Genomic DNA, 23,780 nt, shown 5'->3' with positions numbered 1-23,780 from the left:
TGTGAAGAATGTTGTGGGAGGTTGTGTTAAATAATGGTAAGGCCAGGGACATGAGGGATGTTAGTGTATAGGAAAGTGGCATCAACAGTGATGAGTAGGGATCCAGGAGATAGAGGGACAAGGATGATGGAAAGTTGGTGAAGGAAGTGGTTAGAAGCTTTGATGTGGGAGGCTAGGTTTTGGGCAATTGGTTGGAAGTGTTGGTCAACAAGAGCAGAAATTCTTTCAGTGGGAACACAATAGCCAGGTACAATTGGGTGTCCAGGATTGTTGGGATTTGGCGATTTTGGGGGGCATGTAGACAGTGGGTGTGCAGGCTGTTGTTTGGGTGAGGAGAAAGATGGACTCAGGTGAGAGGTTCTGGGAAGGGCCTATTCCAGCCAGCCCCATGTTGAAGCAGATCATCGCAGGATGACTCTGGAAGTTAGCAAGTTTTCTTTCTTTTCAGTGCGCCAATTGATAACACAATGCTTCTGCTATTTGGTGAGTGGTGCCCTATAATCCAAAATTATTTATAGTCTACAAGAACTTTCCTACAACTTTTAAACTGATATAACTGTTATTAATAATGTGACTAATCATTAGAGACTGCAAGCCCAGAATCATTAGTACACAAACTTTTTAAAAATAAATACAAATTTGTCATTGTGGCTTTCCTATACAGAAAATGTAATGCAGTACCACCAATATCCCATCCCCCTCCCCCCCCCTCCCCCCCTCCCCCCCCCCCCCCCCCCCACACACACACACTAGAAATTCCATTCACTCCAATGCAGTTGCCATTCTTCATTTCTCTATACACATTTTTACTTTTATGGGTATAATTTGTGACTTTGGTTTCTACATTTTATGTTTAGATTTTATTTACAGCTATGACTTAGATAATGTAACTCACTACATTGTATACAAAAATAGATCCAGCGTATTATGGCAAAGAACATGAAGCAGCAGTATGAAAATGATGCCAGTCTACAGACTGTGAGTTTTATTGCTTGTTTTTGTTTTAATACCTTGTTGGAATTGCAGAGCTGATGTAAATCATGACTGCTTTAACATGATGCAGTGCTGTGTAGTGTAGAGGAGGTGTATATATGCAAAAAAGCTTCAGATGTTATTCTTTGTAATTATTATATGTGCTGAAGGAGAAAAAATATTAGACACATGATATTCCACGAGAGTAGTTATTTAAAATTCTCTCCTTTTCAGGAAAGGACTGGTGGTGATGAGTAGTTACGGTGCCATGCAAATATGCTAAATTCATTGCATGGAATTTTGTGTGTTTCATTGTTTAAATGAGATTTTGTAACATTGCTAACAGAACCAGCAAGTTTGTACTGATACATATAGAAATATAGCTATTATATAGTTTTTCATGTGGTGGTTTTTTAAATGTTTTCAGCATTACATTTCTGTGTACTTACTCTGAAAAAAAAAGTTTTGTACTGATTCTGTAAACTAGCATATTGAACACACATTTACATTCATAAAACTATAAAACTGTGACAATGTAAGCTTCTAGGATGAGAAAAATGGGGCCATTTACTCACTTTTGGGAAGTACTATAACTATTCAGCAGCTGAATTAGTAGTTAGAAAGTCTTTCCTTATTGATTGTGAGTGACGTGTGTTAGTGTAACTGTTTTGTGTAGGTCCATGTGCCAACTGCATGTAGAGTGTAGTGTGCTGTTTTTGGTGTTGTTGACAGTGAGAGGCTGAAACTGGGTTTCACCATATAGCTTCTGCTCCTCTCCAATAACATTAACAGGATCCACTAGTTTAAGTGTCCACATCCAATCAAAGGAATACCATCGACATTGTTACATGTCCTCACTTCTTGCATTAGTAGAGATGTGGTGGATTTAGCCTGGCTCACTAATCTGTAGTCACCTGGATTTCTTCTGGGTCAAGGGTTACCACATTAGTGGGCATTGGTAACTGCGGATATAAACGTGAATGATACAAGCACGCTTAGTTGACAGCCTTGATGATTGACAGGTATGTCGTTAGTATAAATTTGCTACATCCCAAATATTCAGAAAACAGAATAGTTAAAAGAAGTTTTTAAATAACTACACTATTAATAATGTATCATTTCCCATGAATAAATAGCAATATTCACGGCTTTTGATGCTGTCATGCATTTCTATTGTTATGGCCTGTTTTAAATCCAGAGTTCTGTTTATCTGGTTTAGTTATGTCTATCAAAAAATTGTTGGTAGAAAATTAAGCTCTCAAAATGAAAGATTTATGAATATAAATTATAAACACTAAATAGTTCATGTATTTGACCACTTAATGATCGATTGATTATGTGGTACTCAAGAAATTATTTCAGGAATACAACCTCTAAGTCTGTGAAGTTCAATTACAGTGATGAAGAGAGGGAGATTATTGCACTTCGTCAGTATGAATAGAGTTAAACAACCAATATTTGTGGCTTGCATTCAAAGATTCTTAAACATTGTGCACACTTATGTATCTCCAACATGTACATATTTTCTTGATTGTGGTTTTATTTCTGTGTTTTTCACATATTAAAGAGTAAGTGCAATGGGAAGATATCTTCTCATTACACTGACTAGGAAAGCTAACATTTGTTTTTCTTCTTGTTTTTATGTGACAAAAGTTTGATCACTTAAGGTAAGAATACACTTAAGACAAATAAAAATTAATGAAAAGGTGTATGAGATTAGAAATGAAAATGCACACAGTAGGAAGTTGAAATGCTAAATAAATGATATATGTGAAACTTTGTACGGAGTTCTTAAATTGGATTACCTCAGGAACCAGTATCCAACAGTACAACAAAAGACGTCCAATAATTGGTACTACATTCATGCTTATAAATTAAGGATAATGCTGATACATGGTGAAACAATGCTCTGGTGGGCGGTTTCCAGGTTTAAATCACCTCGGGGTATGACCATGTGGTGCATTTGACCTGCAGTTGCCGGCCACGGTGGCCATGCGGTTCTGGCGCTGCAGTCCGGAACCGCAGGACTGCTGCGGTCGCAGGTTCGAATCCTGCCTCAGGCATGGGTGTGTGTGATGTCCTTAGGTTAGTTAGGTTTAAGTAGTTCTAAGTTCTAGGGGACTTATGACCCAAGATGTTGAGTCCCATAGTGCTCAGAGCCATTTGAACCATTTTTTTTTACCTGCAGTTGTTGCACATATGCAGAGATGTGTTAGTGCATGTCAGAGTACGGTGCAGCGAGTACATGTGCAGACATTTTCAGACATTCTAATGGTGACTGTGTGTCGAAAATGGCTCAAAGAACACATATTGATGACATTATGAGGGGTAGAATACTAGGCAGACTGGAAGCTGGTCAAATACAGCAGGCCGTAGCATGGGCCCTCCAAGTGCCACAATGTGTGATCTCAAGATTATGGCAACGATTCCAGCAGACAGCAAATGTGTCCAGGCGCTACAGTATGGGACGTCCACAGCGTACAACACCACAAGAAGACCAATATCTGACCATCAGTGCCCGCAGACGGCCACGGAGTACTGCAGGTAGTCTTGTTCAGGACCTTACCGCAGCCACTGGAACAGTTGTCTCCAGACAAACAGTCTACAGATGACTGAACAGACATGGTTTAATTGCCCAGAGACCTGCAAGGTGCATTCCACTGACCTCTGGCCTCAGGAGAACCCGCAAAGCCTGGTGTCAAGAACACAGTACATGGTCATTGGAACAGTGGTCTCAGGTTATGTTCATAGACGAGTCCAGATATAGTCAGAACAGTGATTCTCACCGGGTTTTCATCTGGCGTGAACCAGGAACTAGATACCAACCCCTTAATGTCCTTGAAAGGGACCTGTATGGAGGTCATGGTTTGATGGTGTGAGGTGAGATTATGATTGGTGCACATACACTCCTGCATGTCATTGACAGAGGAACTGTAACAGGTTAGGTGTATCGGGACGTCATTTTGCACCAGTATGTCTGCCTTTTCAGGGGTGCAGTGGATCCCATTTTCCTCCTGATGGGTGATAAAGCATGACCGCACTGAGCTGCCATCATGGAGGAGTACTTCGAAACAGAAGATATCAGGCGAATGGAGTGGCCTGCCTGTTCTCCAGACCTAAAACCCATCGAGCACATCTGGGATGCTCTCAGTTGACGTATCGCTGCACGTCTTCAAACCCATAGGACACTTCAGGAGCTCTAACAGGCACTGGTGCAAGAATGGGAGGCTATACTCCAGCAGCTGCTTGACCACCTGATCCAGAGTATGCCAACCCATTGTGTGGCCTGTGTACATGTGCATGGTGATCATATCCCGTATTTATGTCAGGATACATGCGCAGGAAACAGTGGCATTTTGTAGCACATGTGTTTTGGGACGGTTTTTTCAACTTATCACCAATACCGTGGACTTACGGATCTGTCGTGTGTGTTCCCTTTGTGCCTATGCTATTAGTGCCAGTTTTGTGTAGTGGCATGTTGCGTGGCACCACATTCTGCAATTATCCTTAATTTATGAGCATGAGTGTACTTTGACATGTGTAAATATGAATTACATTTCATTTAACTATTATTTTCATCATTAACCTATTAACAGGAACATGTTTTTTAAAATAAAGAAGTTACAGTTCCTCAATATTTGTGAATTACACTGCATTGAGGTGTTCATCTTAGCAGTAAAATGTTAGTAAAATGAAATTCAGCCAGTATTTACTAGTGACCCTTCATTGAGATAACCCACATATAGAACCTCAGTAGACAATTAAACAAGAGTTTCTGAAAATCAAACAATTTGGTTGTCATGCTATAGCAAGAAGAATGAAGAGATTACATAAAAGTGTTGTGAGACTCATCCTCCTCCACTACATTCTTCAGATTTAAATTGTTTGTAGTGTATGTTATAGCAAATACAACATTTGGTTATCTTAATTTATAGGACCGCATTGATAATTAAGACTTATTAACTTAGGGTAGGCAGGCTATTTGGGTCTGTTTCATTTTATTTTAGGTAGGATTAATGTGACATCATCTGCAAAAATAGTAATAAACTGAGCTATAACATATTTGTACAATGGCTGAAGATGGGAAAGGCTGTACATTCACTGGAGGCACCATTGCACCACACATCCTGAGAATATCATGGAAAGCACAGAAAAGGGGTATGGACTTAGTTGAACCTAGTTGGCAACAAATATGGGCACAGCATTTTCCTTAGTGAAACAGTCTCCTTGTGGTGACTTTTCACATGCCCCATACATGCTTTAAATCTGCTGCTTGATATAGTTAACATAATCTGTCAATGAAAATAATCAATTTTGAAAACATAATGTAATTGGATAGATGATAAATGTACTCACCATGCAGCAGCAGGACGACACACTTATAAAGGTACAGAAATTTGCAAGCTTTTGGAGTGAGTGACTCCTTCTTCTGGTGGAAAGGGTGAAGGGGAAGGAAGAGGGGGGTAGGAAAAATACTGTTCAGCTTTAGGAAATTGGGAAAGTTTGGAAAAGTCATCCAGAACCCTGGGTCAGGGGAGACTTGCACAGGGGGAGACTTACTGGATGGGCAGTTCTCCCTTCTCATTCTAGCCAGTAAGCCTCACCTGACCTAGAGTTCTTGGCGACTTTTTCCAACTCTCCCTATTTCCTAAACCTCATCAGTCCTTTTCTTTCATCGCTCTTCCTTCCTCTTCAATCTTCCTGCCGGTAGGTGGAGTCACTGGCTCTGACAGCTTGCAGATTTCAATACCTTTATATGTGTGTTATCCTGCTACCACTTGGTGAGAAAATTTTTTTAGTTAACTTAATCTGTATTTAGAGAAGACAATAGTCAAGAGATAGGTGTTGGGTTCACATTGGTAAATGTGGTGTCCAGTTCACTGTTCGAAATTCACCAGAATGCTCATGAAACCTCACTTCAAAATTCTTCCCATGAGAGCAGATTCATTATTTTGCCATAATATTCTGTCACTTTCAGAACATTTAAGCTACATACAAGAGCATGAATCAGTCAAAAACAATTTTCCATTGTTGCTACAATGAACAGACCTGCATAAGAAGACAGTGGTGTCAGATACTGCTCCAAGAATCCATACAAAATGTTACACATTGCCATTTTGACAAGCAAGATCCAACCATCATCTCAGAACAACTGATTTGTTGATTTATTGATTGTGCCAAATGTTTATAGTCAGTAATTATTCAATGGATTAACTTACTGGACACAGGAAAGACACTTCCTTTTATGCCTTAACATTGATTGAGGCATTCTGGCAGATCTTTGGATCTAACATCTAGTGGGACCTGATTAACAATACACTGTTCTGCCTGACTCATGTCTGACATCATCTATGTTAAATTATTAACTCAAAATCAATTGGAAAGCCACACTTGCTAATGTTGCATTGATTTGACTTGTGCAGGGAGACAAAATAACAGTGGTCTTAGCCCACTATTGCCCACGCCAAAACTGAGTTTATTGTGGAGTTTCGCTCCCCGTGATTCTAGCAAAACTAACCAGTACCCTTAAAGAATGGTAGGAGACTCTTTACTAGTTCCTTATTATACATGTTTCTGTCAGGATTTAATGACCCAAATATTCTTCACATTGGACAATGAGATGTGGTGTGATTTCATGCCCCTTGCCACATACCATAGTCTACACTTAAGAGCATCTTTCTCTATGCCCATCGTGTGCAGGTGTTTCTTAAAGTTACCACAGCCAGTCGATAGTCCTATCATAACTTCTCATGAAATATGGTTTTGGTATCATTAGATTGCCATGTTTTTGTTTTTGGATCATAGGCCAATATTCTATGTGCTGCCTCCTGATCCAGCTATGTAGTTTTGATTTTACAATTGCCTTGGTGATCATAGGACAGTTTCTGGTCTAAGAAATGGAGTTGTTACACCCATCCTGATGAGCCTATCAACTTGTTCATTGCCATTAATTCCTGAGTGACCAGGGATCCACAACAAGTTTACCCTCACAAGGGCATCTTGGCATTCTGCTATGATCTTTGTTCTCATTGCAGCAGCTCACAGAGATTTGGGAGCTGCTTGACTGTCCAAATAAATGTAGATGCTATGATCCATGTATCACCAATACAAATTCTCCACTGCGCACACTCTGATAGCAGATATTTCCATCTGAAATATTATGGCCAGGTTCCCTAGAGAGATTGCTCTCTTTAGTCTGGGCTGTATCCTGTATACCCCAGCCCTAGTACCCTTGTATGAATAATGATGTCACATTGAAGCACACACGGGTGCCACTGGAAGATTCTCTAGCACTGCTCAAGGGACACTTCGATGAAGACATACCGCAATCAAACTCTTTTGGCATGTACTAACCACCACCTTCTTCAAATGGGGTGGGAAATTCTACAAGCAAATAGATGGAGTTGCCATGGGTTCCCCCTCAGCACCAAGCACTTATACATGGAATACTTCAAGGAGGTAGCATTGGACACGGCTCCACTGAAAACATCAAGTTTACCATGGAGATAGAGAAAAATGGAAACCTACCCTTTGTGGACATCTTGGTTGCTAGAAATGCAGGAGGTGCGCTGGGACATTTGGTACATAGGAGGGAAACATATGGATCTATATCTCAGTGCTAGGAGCTTTCACCATCCAGTGCAACGCAGCTCTGTACTTAACACCTCGGTACGCAGGATGAGGTCCATTTGCGACAAGATGAGCTTACTGAGGGAATTGCAACATCCAAAGGAAACCTTCAGAAGAAACGGTTGCAGGTAGAAACTAATTGGAAGAGCTTTGAGGAACAATAAGAAGAGAAGAGGAGAGAGACCAGAAGAGGACGACACGAAAGGTTGTGCGTTCCTGCCATATGTGGGACCACCAATGACAAAGATTGCAAGCATCGTTAAGAAGCACCAAGTGAAGACCATCTTTCACACAGCAAAGAAAATTAAGGATATTCTTGGATCAACCAAACACCCACTAGGACTAATGACACTGGGTGTTTATAGAATTGGATGTGAATGTGGAATGCAATACATAGGGCAGATACAACATTGCATTACACAGTACCATACGGAACATATAAGAAATGTGCATCTTGGACAGGTTGACAAGTCTGCGGTGGTGGAACACAGCATCAACGAAAAGCATACTTTCAAATTTGAAGAAACAAAGCAGATATACAGCACCAGCGGATTTTGAGATTCAGTGATAAGAGAAGCGGCAGTGATTCATCTGCACGAAAATTTAATTAATCAAGACAGTGGTTACCATCCCATTACAGCTTAGAATGCTGCTATTAAGAAAAGTTAGCAAGAATGCTCCGGTACAAAGGGGACCGCGGCCAGTGCTGATATGAACAGACACTGGGAATCGATGTCCGCACACACGTCCCCCCCCCCCCTCCCCCGCCCGGCGCCAAGAGCCCGGTGCGATTCCACTGGCATGTGATTGGTCGGTAGCCAGAATCTGATAGCGGTCCAGCAGCTACAAAGGCACGCGACAGACAGCCACAGAGGGCTTCAACCACAGAGGCTACTGCGGGATAGTGCTACTAGATGTAGCCAAAGCCTTTGATTCAGTATGGCATAGAGGGCTACTCTACAAGTTGTACACACAAGGGTTCCCCGGGAGAATAGTTCAGCTGATCAAGAGCTATCTCACGAATAGGACTTTCTCCGTCAAAGCAGAAACTACAACCTCCACCAGAAGGCGTATTCCTGTGGGGGTGCCACAGGGATCGGTCCTGGGGCCCATATTGTGCAGTTTGCACACTGTGGACACTCCAACGGCCCCCCTGGTGCACACTGCACAGTATGCTGACGATACAGCCTTCTACACGAGAAATGCGAACAAGGACCTGGTCATCCGTAGGCTACAAAAGGTTTTAGATGACACAGAAACTTGGGCTCGTCGCTGACGCATCACCATCAACTCTGAGAAGACACAGGCAATGCTGATTACCCGCAGGCTCGGAAGGTGCAAACCTCCTCAACGTCCCCCCCTCCATCTTCACCTAAATGGAACACTACACCCCTGGTGCAGAACCGCCAAGTATCTTGGCGTAACCTTGGACCCTCATCTCACGTGGAAACCCCACATAGATGAGGTCCACAGGAAGGTCTGCACCAGAATGTCCATCCTATACCCTATCCTGAACTCAACCAGCTCCCTTCCATGCCTAGTAGCAGTAAATGTGTACCTGGCCCTGATCTGGCGAGTCATGGAGTATGCAAGCCCTGTCTGGGGATGCGCGGCAAAGCAGCACCTGGACAAACTCCAGAGGCTGCAGAACCGCACCCTCAGGAGGGCATTGCATTTGCCCCTTGGATTCCGTATAGATGGTCTGCACATGCCGCAGCTGAAATCCCACTCCTGAGAGAGTGCTTCCAAGATCTGGCAAGGGCTTTCTATGAAGGTTCTTCCAGATCGGGAAACGCCCTCATCCACTCCCTAGGTCGGTATGACATGTCCCGTGATAAGCACAAGCGCCCTATGACGATCTTCGATGATTAAGTCGAAGCGAAAATCGCAACACCCAATCCCTAATCCCGTTCCTCCCTAAATAACAGACACCAAAAAACTATAGAAAAATCACACACATACATTCACAGGGGAGTAAAAGCCAAAAGGCTACAAACTCTCCACTCATACTTCCCCAAAGAGGGGAAAGTAAGAGATGAGAGCAGCAGCAGCATCCTGACACTTCGCTTGAAGATGATGGATACACAATCCATTGAAATGCTGCGACTAGAAGACGATACCAGTTGGCTGATAACCCGTGAAGATTTCATAGCTGAAATATGCTGAGAAAGCCTGTAATCACATATAAGTGTAGAGCTTTTCCCACTTTCCCAACAGATTCGTGAAATGCTGTCTCATATGATTTACGTCGTTGATATGTGTTTTGATTTCATGCAGAGTAATCTCAATTAATCATCTTTCCCTAATGTGCACATTAACCAGTTTTTCTATTGTATTTGGATGAAAGAGGGACAGGCTTATTAGTTTCTACCCTTTTCCTTGGTATGATCAGTTCTCCCTGTTTTTGGAATGAAAAGAGGCTCACTGTCATCAAAGTGTCAGGAATGATTCGTGCTACTAGGCTGACCATAAACAGTCTCCATATGAATCCAATTAAGCCCTCTCCTGTGTGTTGCACTAGAGCTGGAAAGATTCCATATGGGCCTGATGACTTCAACAGTTGAAATGTTATGATCATTCGCTTGATTTTCTTGAAACAAACACATTCTCTGGCAGATTCCCAGTTCTCTCTTTGATAACCTGTAAACCAGTACCTCTCAAAGAATCTTGTTCTGTGTTATCTGCCGGAGTGCACTGAGGGAAGTGAATCTTGAGGAGCCCATACGGCATCTCACTTGCTGTCCTTGTATACCCACCATTCTCCTTCCTTTAAGTACCTCCTGGATTAGTTTGTATTCTTGTGAAGATTTTGTGAAGTCTGGCCCTGATAGCTGCACTTTCCACCTCCTCACACAGTACATTCCAGGTTGATAGTTTCACTTGCTTAATCACGAGGTTGTATTTGTAAAGGGCCTCCTGATATTTTGCCCATTGTCATTTCCTTCTTGCAGCAGTCTTCTTAATTGCTTCCTTTGAAATTCCAAACTCTTGTTTCACTTGTTTGTGCACTTATTTGTAATTGGGCAGTTTTCTGAATACGAATGAGGTCATAATGGCAGATGCTGCTGTCTTTGCCATTTCCTTGTAAACTGCTGGATTTCTTATCGAAGTTCTGACTTCTGATAAGTGTTAGTTTAGGTCTTTCCTATATAAGTCTGTCTGTTTCCTTAGGATTCCTAAGGCCATGGTTTGTTTAACACTCATTTCAACCTCAAACTTAATATACACTCCTGGAAATGGAAAAAAGAACACATTGACACCAGTGTGTCAGAACCACCATACTTGCTCCGGACACTGCGAGAGGGCTGTACAAGCAATGATCACACGCACGGCACAGCGGACACACCAGGAACCGCGGTGTTGGCCGTCGAATGGTGCTAGCTGCGCAGCATTTGTGCACCGCCGCCGCCAGTGTCAGACAGTTTGCCGTGGCATACGGAGCTCCATCGCAGTCTTTAACACTGGTAGCATGCCACGACAGCGTGGACGTAAACCGTATGTGCAGTTGACGGACTTTGAGCGAGGGCGTATAGTGGACATGCAGGAGGCCGGGTGGACGTACCGCCGAATTGCTCAACACGTGGGGCGTGAGGTCTCCACAGTACATCGAAGTTGTCGCCAGTGGTCGGCGGAAGGTGCACGTGCCCGTCGACCTGGGACCGGACCGCAGCGACGCACGGATGCACGCCAAGACCATAGGATCCTACGCAGTGCCGTAGGGGACCACACCGCCACTTCGCAGCAAATTAGGGACACTGTTGCTCCTGGGGTATCGGCGAGGACCATTCGCAACCGTCTCCATGAAGGTGGGCTACGGTCCCGCACACCGTTAGACCGTCTTCCGCACACGCCCCAACATCGTGCAGCCCGCCTCCAGTGGTGTCGCGACAGACGTGAATGGAGGGACGAATGGAGACGTGTCATCTTCAGCGATGAGAGTCGCTTCTGCCTTGGTGCCAATGATGGTCGTATGCGTGTTTGGCGCCGTGCAGGTGAGCGCCACAATCAGGACTGCATACGACCGAGGCACACAGGGCCAACACCCGGCATCATAGTGTGGGGAGCGATCTCCTCCACTGGCCGTACACCTCTGGTGATCGTCGAGGGGACACTGAATAGTGCACGGTACATCCAAACCGTCATCGATCCCATCGTTCTACCATTCCTAGACCGGCAAGGGGACTTGCTGTTCCAACAGGACTATGCACGTCCGCATGTATCCCGTGCCACCCAACGTGCTCTAGAAGGTGTCTGCACGTCCAGCACGAACGCTGGTCCAACTGAGGCGCCAGGTGGAAATGGCATGGCAAGCCGTTCCACAGGACTACATCCAGCATCTCTACGATCGTCTCCATGGGAGAATAGCAGCCTGCATTGTTGCGAAAGGTGGATATACACTGTACTAGTGCCGACATTGTGCATGTTCTGTTGCCTGTGTCTATGTGCCTGTGGTTCTGTCAGTGTGATCATGTGATGTATCTGACCCCAGGAATGTGTCAATAAAGTTTCCCCTTCCTGGGACAATGAATTCACGGTGTTCTTATTTCAATTTCCAAGAGTGTACATTTGGTTACATAAGGATGGCTCCAAAGCCACATGCCATTGTTTGACATAATTACCCAGTGGAATGGACACAAAAGTTATGTCAGTTACTACTTCCCTTTTTTATACCGGGTGGATGGTTCCCTGCTCCTATTCAAGCTTTACAAGTTACTCTTGTATAGGTATTTGAGTAGATGCTTAACTCTGTTGTTGGTGCCACTGCTTTCCCACGCCAGGTTGTGGGCATTACCACTGCAACCAACCAACCAACCAACCAACCAACCAATGGTTGCTATTCAGCTGCAGGCAGCTGTCTACCACTCTCCTCATTTCCTGGGAATGAGGAGTACTGTCTTCATAAGAAAGGTAAACTGAGATGAACGCAGTTTCCCTCATGCTTCTTTCTTCACACTGTTTCATCCTAATGGTCACTAAGTCCTTGGAACAACAGTCTGCCATCAGCATTAATGAAATTTCATTCTTGACAAAAATGCATGTTTTAAAGTTCTTCAGATTTCTAGCATAAATCATCTTAACTCCAGTTCCTTCGAGGCCCGACATGACTCCCTTTATAAAATAGGGTGCAACACTGCTGTAACAGGAAGGACATGCATCACATAACTTTTGCACTGTCTATAGTTGATAGCAGAAGCACAGTTGAAATAGTGCAAAGAGCAGACATGGCTGAGTTTGAGTCAGTTGCAGTCTATGTTGTCTGAAAGTATTCACCCAATATGAGTCCATTTGCTAATGACCTGTTTGTCAAAAGGCAGGAACTCTTCATGGCACTTTTCTCTTTGTTTAAACCCAATGAATGAGGTGGTCCAGTGGTAAGATGCCGGACACATATTTGGGAGGACAATGATTGCAATCCCCTTCTGCAAATCAAGATTCAGATTTTCTGTAATTTCCTTAAATTGTCTAAGAAAATGTCAGGATGGTTTCACTGGAAAGACACAGCCACATCTGCACTTGTGATCCATTTTTTATGATCTCACCATTTATGAGGTGTTAAATTTAATCTTCTTTCCTTTCTTTTTTTGGATTAATCCAGCCTATTACCTTGTTTAATATCACTTCCAGTTTTCTTCTTTTTTGTGAATTTTGTGTAGGTGATTACACGTAAGTATGTACTTGAGATTCCTGAAGCAACTCAAAATCTGGGATTTACTGGCAATAGTTTAACTTGCAGTACATAGACTGTAAGGGAGCAGCAAAGTTTTTTTTAAATATCCTCCTCTGAAGACCAAAATATTGACTTGGTGATGAATATGATATTGTGATAAGCAAATTCTCATGAAAGAATCTAGTATCATAAATGAAGAAATGAAAGTGAGAACCAGTATAAATGCTTGTGGCTAGCAGTATATTCCAATACACATGGGTGAAATCAGCTAATTCTGTTCTGCCAATGAGCTGAACAGAAGTCAGACACAGAATTGCTTGGGGGGGGGGGGGGGGTGCCTTTGTAATAACATCACTGGAAAGAGAAGCAAATTAAGTACTAAATTTTCAGCCTCAAATTGTTGGAGACATGTAAATGATCACCATAATTGGTATCACTATTTATCAGCCTGAAAGAAATCAGCAGACATTTGTCGGGGCTGAATGCATAATTGGCATAAGGAAATTTATTTTCATGTAGCTTAGTACCTCTAACAAAAAATTTGAGATTGATTAACACATTTTTAAGTTAAAAAAGTTTTAACTGTGATCACAATGTCTTCTTGGTGGTAAAGCCATAGGTTTGATTTAGCATACCCCTAATTAAAGCTAAAGTAGAAATATACATGTGACTTAAGGTCCTAAATACTACTCTTCAAAGATTTTTTGCTTGGACCAAGCATATATTTTATTTACATAATATTTCATTTACCTTATTGCTTTCATAGTTAATGAAGCTGGTGGCTGGACCAACGGCAGTTCGTGAAATTAAGAAAGAGATACAGTCAACAGTGCAAACACAAAACACACCTACACAAAATCAGACAATCGTAAGTTAGATTGTTCAGTTGTGTGACAGCTTGTTGCTTCTCTCTGCATCACTAACAGCCATCATTGTTTGCTCTACATGTTCTGTATGTAGTATCACACTATAGACATTGTATCTAAAATATAATTCCTGTATTATTGTATGTATGCACATTGGACAGAGAGGGGTATTTTCACTGAAGATAGATGCACCATATGTGTGAATGAGAAAAGAAAGATCTAAGCCATTCCTTTCTGTTTCTGAAAGTTGTCGAATCACAGCTTAGTTTAATGTAAATTATCTTGAGTATCTGGAAAACTCACAGATAGTGTCTGCACTGGTAGTTAAAAAACTGTTTCACAGTTCCAGTCTTCTCCTCTGCATCTAATACTCTTTGCCTGGTAGTTAAAAGTGTTGATGTCACTGGACACTGAATGTATCTCAGATTTGGAAGAAAATGTCACCTATATTTCTGTAACCATACAGCCTTTTATGCTGTAGTACTTCTACAGCACTTAAGGATATGAGTCATCCGTAACAAAGATATAGCAAATAAGTCAGTATTACCTACACTTCAGTATCACGCAGAACTTTTTTGTTTTATCTTAGAAAAGATTTGATTTTGCTTGTAAGATAAGCAGTTTTAGTGTCAGGTTTAATTTCATTTTTATTTTCTTATAGTCATGTGGCTCAGGGGGTCAGCGAGACACTATAGTCTGAAGGTGTGGTGTTGAAGTTCGCGTTGGTTCTATGAATTTCACCTTTGACTCATTACCACTGTCACAGCTGGAAATGTTTGTTAATGCAAAAATGCTGAGTTGCACAGTGGTTTCAAGTCCATGAGTCAAATGGCAGTGATTATGTTGAATGTAATTCCAGTGAAGAATGTGTGCCATTTTATATTTAAAACTACATCAGTCTATGGTAGTATGCAAAAGTCCTTGTAGAGATGGCTGGGTACGTTAGTTCAGAGGTTGAAGGAGAGTAAGGGCATACCATTTCCAATAGGTCCATGCTTAATAAAGCATGTTCCACTCAAGCTTTGAGTTGTTGATGACTATACCTTTTTGTAGTGGTCATGAAACTGCCTATAAATAGTACATGAACTTCAACAAACATCTGTTTAAATGAGTTTACTAGATAAACTAAAGGCAAATTTTACTAAGAACGTTTTACCAGGGCAATGAAAACAGACAAGTTGCATTTTAGACTTCATTAGAAACACTTTTCGCAGTGCTTACATTAACTTTCTTGAACTGGAAGACTGAACTGACAGAGTGAACTGACTACAGATTTGAACATTTTGCATTTGCTGTGGCAAGCATTGTAGAATATCACAAACATTAATGTGGCACAACAGGTGAGGACTATGGTTTGGTAGTGAGAGGGATATTTTTCACATTGTCAGTTCTGACATATCTTGATTTACAGTTATCTCTAATGCAAAAATGAACTAAGTTCAGTGATGAGATTCCAGACCTCTTGCAGAAGAAAGTTCACATGATTCAAATGACAATGTTGACATTGAGTGTAGTTCCAGTGAAGAATATGTACCATTCTCAGGTCAATGAAGTAGCGAAGGTACATTTTATATTTAAAAGTACATCAGTCTATGGTAGTATGTGAAAGTGAACCACATATTTTGATAATATCTTGACAAATGATCGGGGTAGTGAGTATTATATTCACATGTTTTATGTTTCTTTGTGTTATACCTTCAGACTTGTATCACACCCACAAGAATCATCTCATTTTTGGGTGTATGGAATGAAAACTGAATCTATTCTAATCTAATCCAATAAGGATGTGCTGTGCTGCCATCTAGGAAGTAAAGTGTGAACTATGTCATGGAATACACACAATCATCAATAGAGACATATTTTTTTATTGATTATTATAGCTGTTGAATGTTGTGAATTTGAAGAACATAGTTGGTTCACTTAAGCATATGAAATGTACTAAAGATCATTGTTTTGAATGATACACTATGTGATCAAAAGTATCCAGACACCTGGCTGAAAATGACTTACAAGTTCATGGTACCCTCCATCGGTAATGCTGGAATTCAATATGGTGTTGGTCACCCTTAGCCTTGCTCACACCTTCCACTCTCACAGGCATACATTCAGTTAGGTGATGGAATGTTTCTTGTGGAATGGCAGTCAGTTCTTCATGGAGTGCTGCACTGAGGAAAGGTACTGATGTCAGACAGTGAGACCTGGTACAAAGTCTGTGTTCCAAAACATCCCAAAAGTGTTCTATAGGATTCAGGTCAGGACTCCGTGCAGGCCAGTCCATTACAGGGTTTTTATTGTTGTGTAGCCACTCTGCCATAGGATGTGTATTATGAATAGGTGCTTGATTGTGTTGAAAGATGCAATTGCCATCCCCGAATTGCTCTTCAACAGTGGGAAGCAACAACGTGCTTAAAACATCAATGTAGGCCTGTGCTGTGATAGTGCCATGCAAAACACCAAGGGGTGCAAGCCTCCTCCATGAAAAACATGACCCCACCATAACACCACCACCACCTCCGAATTTTACTGTTGGCGCTACATGCAATGACAGATGACGTTCACCGGGCATTTGCCATACCCACACCCTGTCATCAGATCACCACTTGTGTACCATGATTTGTCACTCCACATAACGTTTTTCTACTGTTCAGTCATCCAATCTTTACACTCCTTACACCAAGCAAGGCGTTGTTTGGCATTTACTGGTGTAATGTGTGGCTTATGAGCAGCCACTCGACAATGATATCCAAGTTTTCTCACCTCCCACCTAACTGTCATAGTACTTGCAGTGGATACTGATGCAGTTTGCAATTCCTGTGTGACAGTCTGGATAGATGTCTGCCTATTACACATTATGACCCTCTTCAACTGTCAGCACTCTGTCAGTCAACAGACGAGGTTAGCCTGTACGCTTTCATGCTGTACATGCCCCTTCACATTTCCACTTCACTATCACATTGGAAACAGTGGAGCCAAGTATTTTTAGGAGTGTGGAAATCTCACATACAGATGTATGACACAAATGACACTCATTCTCCTGACCCATTTGAAGCCCGTGAGTTCCGCAGAGTGCCCCATCCTGCTCTCTCATGATTTCTAATGACTACTGAGGTTGCTGATATGGAGTACATGACAGTAGGTGGCAGCACAGTGCACCTAATATGAAAAACATATGTTTTTGGGGGTGCCCAAACAGTTTTGATCACATGGTATACATCTGTTGATAAACTTTACTTAACTTTTATATGTGCTGTGCTGGTTTTGTGAAGATACAAGTGGAGAACACCCATGCTGTAGGTTTATATAAAGCAAAATTTTATCTTCTGAAGAATCCAATGACGTAATTAAGATGCAGCACAAGAAATACAGTCAAAACATGCAGAGGCAAGAAACAAAAGTTCATTGTGGTGGAAATCTCACAGTTTAACATCAGTTTTAACAAACAAGAAAATAAGTTTATGGACTAACTGTAGCTTGAATGAACATAAGATGCATCAGAATAACCAAAGAGCAGCCTAATGTAATACCGTTTAATTACACTCACAATGACTGTGTGGAATAAAAGAGTCCAAAGAAGAAAGACATTGAGTCAGTATTGTGGTTCAGTCCCCCTATTCACCATGATTTTTACAAGAACTTATGAACTGCTACACAGCTAGCTGGAAATTCCAGTGGATATGTGTTGTCAGAAGAGGAATGAGAGCCCCCAAAATTCTATTCAAATAATACACACATTGTCTCTTAGTAGTACATAACCTTTTGTTTCGATGAATGAAACAAAATTGTTGTACAGGTAATATCCATATTGAGACAGTAAAGTTGTTCACTTTTTAGTGTTTTTCCTTGTAATGACCATATTCTTTTCAGGTCTCTATTAGTGTGTGTGTTGTTTGATTATCAACAAAATGTAATATATGTTAGGAGTCTGTTGAATGCTATTTACTGCCCTCAGTACCTCAAATGATTTAGACGAATGTCTCAAAACATGCCATTTGTTGTTGGTTCACTCTGGCATTGCATCTTCCAACTGGTATAGTACTGTAAGCAGTAAAAAGTTCTAAATTTTTGAGTACTCATTTATCTAAAGAAATAGTAGGTTGTGTTTTTGTTGTCGCAGTAGTTGTACAAACGCTGCGATTGTAACTGTCAGAGACTAAGTGAAACAACGTAGTGACTAGGCTCTGGACTCTTACTTGTAAGGATTGAGGTTTAGTTTCCGTCTGGCTATCCAGTTTTAGGTTTTCCATGGTTTCTCTAAATCATTAACCATAAACTGATCTCCATACTCTTCTATCTCAAATCTGAGCTTGTGTCCATCTCTAATTACATCACCAGTGCTAGGATATTAAACCACACTCCCCCTCCATTTTTTCCTGTCATGGAGAGGAGGGAATTAACCTGTAGCAATTTAGATAAGTTGCTAGTGAAGATGGGGGTTGTTTAATCTACCATAGAAGCTGCAAGAGGTTTCTGGACACAAGGCATAACAAATATATTATAAGAAGAAAGTGGGAGAAGAGAGCATACATGGAGAAATAGACTGTAAAAGTGTAAATGTGTCTAAGAATGTTTGCCCCCTCTATTTCTCCCACTCTCGCCTCCCCTCTTGTTCAGTGTGAATTGTCTAAGTAATAATCTTGTCTTAAACTTGATTTTAGCTTTGTTGCTCAGTCCCACATAGCAGTTTTTTTCTCTAAATGTTATAGCTCAACCAAAAATTATTATTATTATTTTTTCCTTGAACAGAATGACCAAGAATTACATTCCTCTCCCATTTCACAAACTTGTAGCTTCAAAGACTTCTGTTACAATGAAGAAGTTTCTCGCTTCACAGTAATTCATTCTGGCTACCCAGTTGATCTTTAAAAACTGTAAGTTACATTCCTTTTGTTTCTTTTTTAATGTAAATCTTGCTCAAATTTCTGGCATCTGGCTTCACAGAAATGTTTAGCTGTGTGCTAATGTATGTAATTTTGCAAATAAATATGTAGATCTAATACATTGTCTAAACTAATAAAGTCTTTTGCAATAAATATTCCAGTGGCCATTTTCTCTTTTACTAACAAATATTGCTTATTTTGTTCTTTCATGGGAACACTGATTTTTCCAGAAGTGGGTACTCCATCTTCAGCAGTCTCTAACGAATCTGTACTCTATTACTCCTACAGCTGGCACATCTATTTGTACCTAACAGTTTTGATCCAACTGTGCTGCTATGTTAAACAGCAAATCTGTGCTTTCTACAAAAGGTAGTTTATTGCAGTGAATGTGATTATGCTATATGTTTGTAAAATGTGACACACTAACAAACAATTCTGCATTAGAAATGCGTATCTGTCTGTAAATGTTAAGGATTTTTTTCCAGTTTGCAAGTTACTGTCATATTTTAATAATAGTGAGAAATAAAGAGTTTGATTTTATGCTTACACATAGTGTTCCATTGCAGATGGAGAAGATATTTAGCCATGCATGGAAGGGCAAACGGGGAATTGCAGATGTTAAGGAAGACCCAAAGCCTCACCCTATACATGAGGATTATGTGGATGATGAACAAGGTTTGCAGCGAAGACATCTAGTGGATACAACACTCATTATCCACTTCTTTGGAAAGAAGGGGAAGGATGAATTGAGATACGAGGGCTTCAAAAAGTAATATAATATTCCATACAATTTACTTTGTTGCTTCGTTAGTGTTTCCATGCTGTGCAGTTTACAAATAGTAAATGTTTTCTAATCTTCCACTGTTATTGATGCCTTCATTCTAAGAGTGCACTGTGAATACCCTGTCAGATCTATACCTCGCAAATAACTGCAAAGTGCACTGATCAGCTTGAACATTATGACCACTGACCTACTATCGATATTAACCCATCCAGGCAATAGCAACATCACCTGGCAAGAGATGACTGCTACTCAAACACATGCACAATGCATTTGGTATCAGTGAGCGTGCTGTCCTTGTTTAGAATGGGGAAGGTGTGAAATATATCTGAGTTTGGCCGAGGGCAGATATTGATGGCCCAGAGACTCAGCACAGGCATTCTGGAAACTGCCTGACTTGCTGGGTGTTTGAGGAATGCTGTGGTGAGTGTCTTCAACACATTGTGAAACCAAGGTGAAACGACATTCAGACATTGTGGGGTTGGGTGGCCACCCTTCATTACAGATGTTGGACATAGTAGGCTTGGCAGACTGGTAAGACAGGACAGACAGTGAAATGTGCTGGAACTAACATTGGACTTTAATGCTGGGCAGAGTACAAATGTGTGTGGACACACAGTGCACTGAATACTCCTCATGATGGACCTCTGCAGCCGATGACCCATACATGTACTGATGTTAACATCATGACATCGGCAACTATGACTAAAACAGGCATGTGACCATCAACACTGGACATTGGCACAGTGGCAGAGCATTGAACTGTCTGATGAATCTCAATACCTTCTTCATCATGCTGATGGGATGGTGCGAAACTGTCCTCTTCCAGAGGACACCTGTACTGTGGGATGGAGACAAACTGGCGGCGGCCCCATTATGCTCTGGGGAACATTCATGTGCACATTCATGGGTCCAATGGAGCTCATGCAAGGCACCATAATGGCCAAGTTGCATATCAGCGTCACCTGCTTGACAGATCTGAACCCAATCGAGCACACAAGGGATGTGATTGAATGTGGCCCCCTCTCTGGAATTTACAGGAATTAGGTGATTTGTATGTGCAGTTGTGATGCCAACTCCCTCCAGCAACCTACTAACACCTCATTGCTTCCATGCCACGATATTTCACTGCTGTTATCCGTGCAAAAAGTGGCCATACCGTCTATAAGGTAGGTAGTCATAATGTTCTGGCTGATCTGTGTATGTGGCTGTATTGTTTAAAAACCTCATCACACTGTCCCTAACATGTGTCTGTCTCCTCTAACGACTGTAAATATTATTTCAAAAGTCAAAATCTTGCCTTTAAGCTGCAGACTAGTTGTAGTGTGCAGATTACTATTCACAGAGGTAAGTAAAGCCAAGGAAAAAGGCATAGCAGTCTCCTAGTTCAGCAGTTGAAGATCACAATGTTTTCTTTACAATAACTTAGTCTTTTATCTTCAAACAATGCATTATAGAAAAGGTAAATGAACTGCTGCTCTGTTACAAGGTCCTTCAGGAGCTAGCGGAACACTTTGTTATTGTTGAAATTGTTCTCATGAGGAGTTTATTCTAGCCCTCATGCAGGTGTCATTATTAAGCTTGGAAAAAGTGATTATTATGGTAGAATGTGTCCTGTTTAACCAAAATAACAAACCGAACAGTTCCTTTTGTCTACATATTGCCCATGTGTAGACTTACACGCATGTGGAGGTTTTCTCAGTAGATCATTGATCTGGTGCTCCATGAGAAGTACTAGAGCTGCTTAAACTTTTTCCATGAAACTTGTTGAAGTGCGTTATTTCAAACTATATGCTATTTATGGTATTCTATATAGTGTTTGATAAGCTTTCCAACATCGATGTCACCAATTTGAATTACTTTCTCATTTATTAATTCTATTGATTAACTTGATGGTGACAAAGAATTCCTTAAAGATGTTGCTCAACTGTTTATCATTCTTAGCTTACTGAGAAATGCCCCTAATATCCATCTGTTTGCAACTTCAACTTGCACACTGCCTTTTTTTATGCTCTTATTTATTAAGATACTTAATGAAACACACTTTTTTTTTAGGTTCATGGAAAATCTTCAAAAGGAAGTTCTGGAGCTTGAGTTCCATGAATTTTCAAAAGGACATGACACAATTACTGAAGTAGATTTTGCAAAAATACTTTTGCGCTACACTTATTTGGATACAGATGAGTATGTTTCTACAATTTGTATGGCAGCTTAACAACTATATGTGTGACACTTGTTTGTCAGAAACTTAATGAAATCTTTCTCTGCCCTCACCCTTCAATCACTTACCTATTTTCCCATTAGATATGACATGTACTTGGATCGTCTGCTCACCAGAATCAAAGAGGAGAAGGGTATCACATTTGAAGAATTCCATGCATTTTGTCAGTTTCTAAACAATTTAGAAGATTTCACGATAGCAATGCGAATGTATACATTGGCTGATCACCCAATTTCAAAAGGTAAGACAACTTTGACAAATATGTTATTAATTAGTGGTAAACATTTATTGTAATAATAGAGAATTACTTAAATCCAAAATAAATTTCTACATAAAACGTTCATAAAGAAAGAAACTCAGTTACTTAGTTATAAACTAATATGAGGTTAATGTGATACTGCACTATACTTCAGCTTTAGGGTTTCACCCACTACCAACTTCTTTACCTTGGTAAAATTGTGTACACAGATAGGCGTATTATAAAGGCACAATAGCTGAAGATTAAAAATTAACATGTGCTAATGGATTAGTCTGTATGTGGATTTAGGTTCCATGTCCTGATTTAATACCAAAGTTTTGAAATAGCGTTCCCAAAGAAATCCTTTCCAACCAACCTATATACTTAAATCTGTATATGTCAAGTAGTAACTTTACAGTTTAGGACACAATCATTCTTTGTACATTTATATTACTAAAATAATGCCAGAAATAAAATGGATATGAACTTGAAACTTCTCTTGTCTCAGCCACACTTCTTTTTTTTTTTTTTTTTTTTTAAGTGTACCTGAGACAAGCAAAATTTCAAGTGCAAATAGGCCACATTGTCTTATACTGCTTTTTTGCAGACTACCAAGAATGAAATTGGTATGTACAAAAAAATAAGATATTAGCTGCTGTTGTTTGTTTTGTGGTCTTCAGTTGGAAGACTGGTTTGATGCAGCTCTCCATGCTGCCCTATTGTGTGCAAGTATCTTCATCTCAAAATAGCTGCTGCAACCTGCATACTTCTGAATCTGCTTATTGTATTCATCTCCTGGTCTCCCTCCATGAGTTTTACCTCCCACTCTTCCCTCCACTACTAACTTGATGATTCCTTGATGTCTCAGAATGTGTCTAGTCAACCAGTCTCTCCTTCTAGTCAGGTTGGCCACACAATTATTTTATCACCAATTCCAATCAGCACCACCTCATTAGTTACATGATCTACCCATCTAATCTTCAACATTCTTCTTTAGTACCATGTTTCCAAAGCTTCTGTTCTCTTCTTGTTTAAACTGTTCATTATTCATGTTTCACTTCCATGCACGGCTACACTCCATACAAATACTTTTTATTGCCATTACCAGTCTACATTTTGTATCCTCTCTACTGTGGCCATCATCAGCTATTTTGCTTCCCAAATAACAAAACACATCTACTACTTTAAGTGTCTCATTTCCTAATCTCATTCTCTCAGCATTACCTGTCTCATACGCTTCTCAACCACTGCTTCCCTTTCATGCCACTCTACTCTTACAACTGTCATACCTCTTACTACCTTTAGAATTTCAAAGAAAGTATTCCAGTCAACTTTATCAAGAGTTTTCTCTAATTCTTGAAATGCTAAAAATGTAGGTTTTCCCTTTCTTGACCTATTGTCTAAGATGAGTCATATGATCAGTATTGCCTCATGTGTAGCTACATTTCTATGAAATCCAAACTGATCTTCCCCAAGGTCAGCTTCTACCAATTTTTCTATTCTTCTGTAAAGAATTTGTGTTAGTAT

The 23,780-nt window shown here is 40.7% G+C and overlaps 1 protein-coding gene across 4 annotated transcripts in view; it reads left to right on the top strand.

The window, feature by feature from the left end:
* Window positions 1–23,780, top strand: part of LOC126298970 (calcium uptake protein 3, mitochondrial) — a 613,695-nt gene that overhangs the window by 565,525 nt on the left and 24,390 nt on the right. For 2 of the 4 annotated variants that reach the window (XM_049990588.1, XM_049990591.1), the window contains exons 6-10: window positions 916–978; window positions 14,037–14,138; window positions 19,580–19,782; window positions 21,850–21,978; window positions 22,099–22,256. In XM_049990588.1, the coding sequence (XP_049846545.1) occupies window positions 916–978; window positions 14,037–14,138; window positions 19,580–19,782; window positions 21,850–21,978; window positions 22,099–22,256 (655 nt within the window). The remainder of the gene's footprint in view (window positions 1–915; window positions 979–14,036; window positions 14,139–19,579; window positions 19,783–21,849; window positions 21,979–22,098; window positions 22,257–23,780) is intronic. The other 2 variants (XM_049990589.1, XM_049990590.1) reach the window with 2 other exon arrangements.

This window comes from Schistocerca gregaria, chromosome X (assembly GCF_023897955.1).
Source record: "Schistocerca gregaria isolate iqSchGreg1 chromosome X, iqSchGreg1.2, whole genome shotgun sequence".
Taxonomy (NCBI): Eukaryota; Metazoa; Arthropoda; class Insecta; order Orthoptera; family Acrididae; genus Schistocerca; species Schistocerca gregaria.
This window is presented reverse-complemented; position numbering and strand designations above follow the sequence as displayed.